General features: G+C 45.8%; 2 protein-coding genes across 2 annotated transcripts; both read right to left on the bottom strand.

Annotated features, from left to right (window-relative positions):
* Nucleotides 1-1,026: 1,026 nt before the first annotated feature.
* Nucleotides 1,027-1,383, bottom strand: PHALS_07545 (FOG: Transposon-encoded proteins with TYA, reverse transcriptase, integrase domains in various combinations; the record flags this gene model as incomplete). Its single annotated transcript, XM_024721030.1, has 1 exon — nucleotides 1,027-1,383. The coding sequence occupies one exon, from the start codon at nucleotides 1,381-1,383 to the stop codon at nucleotides 1,027-1,029; it is 357 nt and encodes a 118-aa protein (XP_024586170.1).
* A 2,388-nt stretch (nucleotides 1,384-3,771) lies between these two features.
* Nucleotides 3,772-4,485, bottom strand: PHALS_07544 (uncharacterized protein; the record flags this gene model as incomplete). The annotated part of the gene is made up of 2 exons (XM_024721029.1): nucleotides 3,772-4,018; nucleotides 4,235-4,485. 2 exons carry the CDS (start codon nucleotides 4,483-4,485, stop codon nucleotides 3,772-3,774), a joined length of 498 nt encoding a protein of 165 aa, XP_024586169.1.
* Nucleotides 4,486-7,520: the final 3,035 nt, after the last annotated feature.

Raw genomic sequence — 7,520 nt, 5'->3', positions numbered from 1 at the left:
GGTGATCATCTTCGCTGCAGCTGAGACGCAAGAAGCGGCAAGACAGCACGCGAGCCATTCCTTCGAAGCTTTTCACGGTTCGTAGATCGAGCAGACTATACTTGGTCAATCACGAAAAAAACTTTCCGACTAAGGAGATCCACCGACCGAGATGAGCTGGAAGGACAGGCCAAGGTCACTACTCAAAATGACGAACTTGGGATCGTAAATGGGTCCCTTGTATGTTTGGTACAAATATTGGATACCGAACATTTCTGCAAATAAGATTTATTCGCTGGTACTTGCGGCCTCGAAAATTGTGGGTGCATAAGTGTGGTATATAGTAACAATGTTAACTATTGATTCAATTGTCTGGTGAATCGATCGCATACCGGATGTTTAATTATATATTTCACGTATCCCATTATGCATCACCTCCGTTCTGTAATTGTTTGCTTAATAAAGGTCTGTTTAGGTTATTTATATGATGTGGTGCCTTTTTGTTGAGCTCCATCTCACTCAACAGGTAGCGTAGCCAAATGACCTCTTGCGTGGCCAAAGCAAGTGTCATATACTCTGCATCAGCGGAAGACAAAGCCACCGTGGTCTGCCGCTAGCAGCAATAATACTCCAGACGTTGAGCGCCTTGTGTGCTTGTCACCTCCCCAATTTTCGTCTGCATAAGCCTTGATACGAAGTTGATTCCTTGTTCCAGCGCAGAGCCGACCCCATGTGTAGATGTACCTTGAGATAATTCAGGACGCGCACCGCCGCCCGCCAGTGCATAACACATGTAGAATCCAGGTACTGCGAGAGTGTTGACAAGATAGCGCTAATGTCGGGCCTGGTAGCATTGGCGACATACAAAAGAGACCCAGAATTAGTTCTTGGTAGCACCGATCATTTTTGTGCACCTCATGCGATTCGTTTGGCGTAAAGTCCTAACCAAGCACGCACAGCATTTGCTTCAGTTTGTCCGAATCGCTCGTGAATTCTCTTGATGAACTGGGTCTGCCTCAACAAAGGCTCCCCCTTCTGCGGTGCATACTAAATCTCCATCCCGAGAGCATATCTAGCGTCGCAAACAGATTTCACGGCGAATTTGGCACTAAGTGCAGCACAAATCGCATCTGCCTCAGCATCCGTGGTACAGCCGACAAGCAGATCATCGACATAGAGTACGATATACACAGGAGGCTTGTCATCGTTGACTAGACGGACAAACATACATGGATCTGCATGGCATTGTGCGAATCCCATGTCAACAAATACATCTCGAATAGTCTTGTGCCAGACTGCAGCGGTTAACTTCAAGCCATAAAGACTTCGCTGCCGCTTGCATACAAACCCGTCGTCAACTCGAACACCTTGTGTCACTGCCATAGACATGTCTTCTTCAAGCATCTCATTAAAAACGCGGTTTCAATGTCAGATTGTCGGATTTCAAGCGCTTCCTGCAGCACACCGCAATAAAGCGCGAATGGTATTGGTGCTCGCCATCAGGGTGTACGTGCAGTAGTGGTCCACGCCACGAATTTACAAAACCATCAAGCACCACTAAACGAGCTTTGTATCGGACATTTTTGCCGTTCTCATCAAGTTTGTGTGCAAATACTCATCTCCACCCGATAACTCGTGCACCATGCGGGCGCCTGAGCAAATCCCACGTGTGATTGCGGATGTGTGCCCTGAATTCTTTGCAAATAGCTTCTTCCCACTGCTTGGCTTCGCATGATTCGATTGAAATTTGCATAGCTCGTGGGAACTTCTGTGACCGCCAATGCAATATCGAGCTCATCAAAATGAGGGCGTTTGGAGTCCGCTTATTCAGTCACACCGTAGTCTTGAGAACTCACATGAGGTTCATTTGGAAGCGGAGGCATGTCATCAGCTTCATCTCCGTTGGTTAATAGCCGAGTCTGCTCAACACGAGGTCCACGCCCAACCTTTGATCCAGCGCTAAACACCATGCAATCATCATCGAAATTACTCGCCTAGGTTGTACTTAAGCTTCAATTTGCGAGAAGGGGAGGTAACAGCGGTACTTGTCTAGATGAGATAGCCTTAGAATTGCTGGGACTACCACATCGAAGTTCTCGTTCAGAATATATTTTCGACGAAGTTTCGCCTGAACGTGTTTTGTCAGCGACAGCGTGAGAAACACTCGAGGACCCCCCCCCTAAAGTACAACTTCGGCAGCTGGAGCAACAGCTCCATACGCACAAGGTCATCTTCCGTTCCATCGATCTCCATGTCTGTGGCAGTGGGTGTACTTGCACCTGTCGGCGCACTCAACCCGTCGTCGTCGTCTTCTTGCGCGTACTTCGTTTCGCTTCCGCCGCTATCAACAAAAACATCATCGTGATGACGAGCAGGTGGCCACTCAGTAAGCATCACCGTGTGCTTTTGATCAGTCCTTTGTTGTCGAGTTCCCATGTTCGGTATGTCTTCGAGCCGTCAGCATATCCCAAGAACAAGCAGCGGTACGACCTCGCGTCCCAATACGTCCTCTTACTCTTGTCGAGATGCACGTACCCGGTGGATCCAAATAACCTAATGTGCTTAAGTGGGTGCCGCGTGCCGGTGAGAACTTGGATTGGAATCTTGTCACAACGCGCAGTGTTCAGGATACGATTAACTACATGAGCAGCTGTCATCACGGCCTCTCCCCACCAGTGTCGCTCCACGTCCATGTGATCCATTATCGCTCGAGCCATTTCAATTAGCGTGCGATTTATTCTCTCCGCCAATTTATTCTGCTGCGGAGATTACGGAGCATTTGTTTGATGCACGATGCCGTTGGTAGCACAAACCCAATGAATATTCGCACTGGTGAATTCCGTTATTGCTACGAACACACTTTATCCTGTAGCCAGTTTGGTTCTCTGCGAGGGTCTTGCACTCGCGAAAGCGCGAAAACTTGTGTTTTCGAAGAAAGCGAATACACGTAGACGTATCTACTGTAGTCGTCAATGAACGTGAGCACATACAAGGCTCCACCTTTCAATTTGGGCTTCATTAGGCCATAATATTAGTGTGTACGACTTTCAGAGGCATCTTGTCTTGACTTCACAGCCGGAACTTTGTGCGGACAGACTCGTCGTTATCCTGCCTTAGCACAGCCACCACAATTAGTGGTAATGTTGCTTTCTTCATGTTGAAGTCCAGGCAGCCCATCACTTATTTTCGCAGCAGCTTGCATTTTCGATGCGGAAATACGGCCCAATCGAGCGTGCCATAACGTTCTATCACCACGCATTATAGCATCTACCTGGACGGCCTGTTCTACCTGTGAACAGCTTACTGTTTCGATGAACTATGTCTAGTACTTCTCCACACCACTAGCGTCGTTTGATCGCGTTCAAACTACACGACAACGCCACGTTCCGTCAACGCTGGAACTAAACCAGCTTCCTATTCTGTTAGGGCACATGCAAAACCTCCCTTAACTTGGTCCTTCGCGCAGTCCAACAACAAAACGCACAGCTCCTTTTCCTTTGGCTAGCAATTGCTGTCCACTAGCCACGGTGATGATGATTGGCATGTTTAACCCTTGAATCTCCACTGGTGCATTATCGTCTCATATGCGACGCAAGTTGCATTTCTTATCTGTGATGTGGTAGCTCGCTCCACTATCGAGCAGCCAGGTAACCTCTCGTGTTGAACAATCCGTTGTGGCCGAAAAAACAAACCTATCCTCCAATTTTACAACTCAGGACAGTCATCACGCTTGTGACCAAACTCGTTACAGTTAAAGCAGTACCCACGAAATGTTGGCTCAGTGTACTTCTTCTAGTGTTGACCACGACCACCATTGTAGCCTTCACGGCCACCTCGACCACCACGTCGGCCTCTGTTACCTCTTTCACGACCACCTCTGTCACCTTGCTCGTGCATCAAAGACTTGAATGCTTGCTCATTCTCCTCTTTCTTCTTAGCGAACTCGAGCTCACGGAGTAGCATCTCTTTGCGTCCAGCAACGTCACCTTCTCCTGCGCCTCGATAATAAGGGATCATTGCATCATACTTCTGGGGTAAACTTTCAAGTAAAACGACCAGTTCTTGTCCTCAGACACGACCTCGCCTACCGCAGTCATTCTCAAACACAGATCATCAAACTTCACGATGTGCCTCATCAGGTCTCCACTCGTGCCTAGCAAAAATTCATGCAGCTGTTTCCTCAATTGCACGCGATTATAAAGTGAGTGCTTCACGAAGAACGCAAGCAATTTTTCCTATGCGTCATATGCTGAACCCCCGCTCGCGAATCATCGATTGGTAGGTTGAATTAAGAATTTGGGCCACAATAGCCAGCGCCTTCATGTCGGCGGCCTTCCACTCCTCTGTCTCACGGCGCGCTGCGTCTTCTGGCTTCATGGCTTCGAGGTCTTCTTGCATCCCCTTGATTGTCAACGCCATCCAAACATTGAACTCCCACAGGTAGTAGTTGTCGTCGCTGAGTATCTCGTTGGGCTTTGAAGCATTTGGGCTCATAACCTTTAACATTTTGCAGCGCAGAATAGCAAAGTGAATTAGCTGTCAGAACACTAACCAGCTTCTAAACGCATGTTTTGTAACCTTGTAAACTTGAATTCGAGAAGGTTCCATTTCAACTAGCAAGTTGCCATTGTGCACCGTATACAAATCTGTGACGTTGCGTCACAACACCTCAACAGATTAAATTCGCTACACTGCCTTTTATTTATTTCCAATGCAAGTTTTCAATTTTAACTAGTTCTGTAGTGAATCTGAAATTATTGTTCGATGACAACGAATCATTAAGCTACCAGAATAAAGTAAAAATGTGTATGGGGCTGATAACAGCAGCCTTGAAAGTGTCATATGATGTAAGTGTTAAGCTCGAAAAAATTGATCAGTTTTGACCCCTTATGTCATAACGCTTAACCACATATCCGACAACACATTGCTTTTTACTATATAAATCCAAATGCATTTTTCATTGTTTTGTTTCGTACAAAATGCTTTTTTGAGCATATGTCTTAGCTAAAGTAAAAGCCACACAGAGCCCCGCAGTTTACACTACACCCCGTGTATTGAATACTGTACTTTGACGGAATTAAACCCTCAATCGAAAAAAGTAAGCTTAACCTTTAGTTTAATCTGGGTTTGTTAGTTGTACGAAAAATGTAATTTGTTTGAATTAAACTATACATGTAGCCTGCAACATAATTTTTCAGCTGTATTTATCGGTGCCATCTCAATTCCCCCATTTTCGACCAAGGCTTGATACTCCCTGGCATTGGCTTGGTCTTGATACCCGCTGCCTCGCATGAATGTACGCAATTTGAATCTGAGTTATTTGTCAGCATAACCGCAAGCGGACACTCTTGTCGACTGGGTTCATCTCTGAGGTTCCTTCTTGCTTGTTGTCGCGAAAGATGGGGTGCCAGGTGTCCCCATGCTTCGTCTAAGCATGGTTGTTGTCGAAAGCAAGAGCTCGTAAATTGACATTCCAAGCCTGTGTGCCTCCCACTTTCTCGTGACCTATGCCCTTGAGAATTGTAACTTGTAATTATAGAACCGGCGTTCGTGCAATTAAGAGAACGTGATATCACGTATGTCAAGTACGTGTTGTAATGTTCAGCAGACACTCAGTCAAGGTCCGATAAGGCATCGTCAAACGAAAATCTTCCATTGTGCGCGACTGCTCTGACCACAACTTCAATCCTGATGCGTACGGATTGTTCACAGTATTGGCATTTTGCTGACCGAATCGCCTGACCGCGTTAACGATGGAACTAGTCTGTTTGATAATACGTATTTCAGCTGACCTAACGTGGTGAATCTTTTTGACCATGAAGAGCCCCGGTTTTATCAGCTTTTTCATATTGGATGCGTTTTGGAGCGATTCCTTGACTTAATTGATCTTCCAACTTGTTTTTGCTGCGACAATGATGTAATTCACCTTTAGTTTAAAGTAGGCAAAACCTTTCCGGAGTCGCTTGACATAAATGCACTGGTCCCGTCCGCAGCTATTGAAACCACATTTCACAGATTCGTGATGAACTCTCTTTGTTCTGGATGCTTGCTGCTTATTTAGGCCCGTTAATAGGGTTTTCAGCTGACACACGTAACCCTAACCGTTCCGACATCAAGCATACCTTCCATAAGTCAGTCAGCTAATTTAGTCTAATGACTCTGTCGAGGAGATTAAACAAAAACCGCCGGCTGTGCTGTTCTACAGTAAATCCTACCTGAAAATCAGTAGTTGTCCGGAATCGTGGCTGCATTCAATTTATTATAGTTAATCACAAACGTCATTCGCAGGTAGCCTTGCTTACACAGAACGTTGCCTCCGAGTGGGAGATGTATTCCCTCTTGCCGAGCCTGGTATGTATTTCGCTCGAACAAAAGTGTCAACGAAGCCCACACTTCCCTTAGTGAGGGCTGATTGACTTTCATATATTAATTACAGAAATTAATTTAATTTAATGTTGAGCTCTAAAGATTCAGTGTACCATCCTGCAACATTTTGCATAAATTTCCTAAGGGTCATTTATCTGGGTCTATATGATTCGAGCTAGGTGGGACTTATAACATTTGTACTATCCCGATTGCTCCTCTCACGAGTTTATTTAGATCATGTCAGTAACACATGAAATATTACTGCTCCGTTCTGGTCGTACTGAGCGACAATTTTACGTTATGACAAGATGAATCGTACGTCATGTGACTTACAGTAAGCATCCGGCTCCATCAGCACAGTGGCAAATCGCCGTGAAATCTAGCCCTTTTTCTTTCCACCGGCTCTAGCAGGCGAGCCATCGCTTAAACTTGTTAGTTACTGTCCCACGAGATGGACATTCCAGAGCCGCAACAAACTTTATTCTGTCCCGACAAGAATACACTTTGAGTAGCGCCCCCTATGACCACTGCTTACTACTACTTTTCAGGACATAAGCCATATTGCAGCGGGGCTGCCGTAGCGATGTGCGTAGAGAAAGCGTAATTTAGGTCACCGACCTTTTATTCTATACTTAGAACAAGTACGAGTTAGCAGATTGCAATCCGCTTACTCCAAGAGTAATTATTGCCTGAACCCATAGCTAATTATTCTTCCTTTTAAAATCCAAAACTGAGTTTTATTTATTTTTATCTGCGGCAAAGCCGCCTAATTTTAAATGTATAGATTTTTCCAAATATATATAGTAAAATCTAATACATGCATAACTATTGGCTACGTAGCCACATACCGTATTCTTGATTAGGTGCAGTCACACCATGCCCATCTCGTGTGACACACACCCCTGTTACCAGGGTACGTGTAACCCTGTTACACTCTTCCCCATCAAGATTGAGAACATTTACAGTTCCAATCGATTATTGCCTCAACGAGGCTCGCATGTCCACTGCAATTTGGTTCGTTGGAATAGAACGAGTTCCGTGCTCAATAAGCCCTGTGTCAATGACACTGAAGTCACCAAGTTTCGCTGGTGTTGACAGCGAACCCGGGCAGAGCCCAACTTCGTCTCCCGCATGCGGTGCAATGTCGGACAGCGTGTCCGCGGCACCGGGGGATG

The sequence above is a fragment of the Plasmopara halstedii genome, assembly GCF_900000015.1.
Source record: "Plasmopara halstedii genome assembly, contig: Scaffold_3111, whole genome shotgun sequence".
Classification (NCBI taxonomy): domain Eukaryota; phylum Oomycota; class Peronosporomycetes; order Peronosporales; family Peronosporaceae; genus Plasmopara; species Plasmopara halstedii.
The sequence above is the reverse complement of the archived record's forward strand: the minus strand, read 5'-3'. Positions and strand labels throughout refer to the sequence as shown.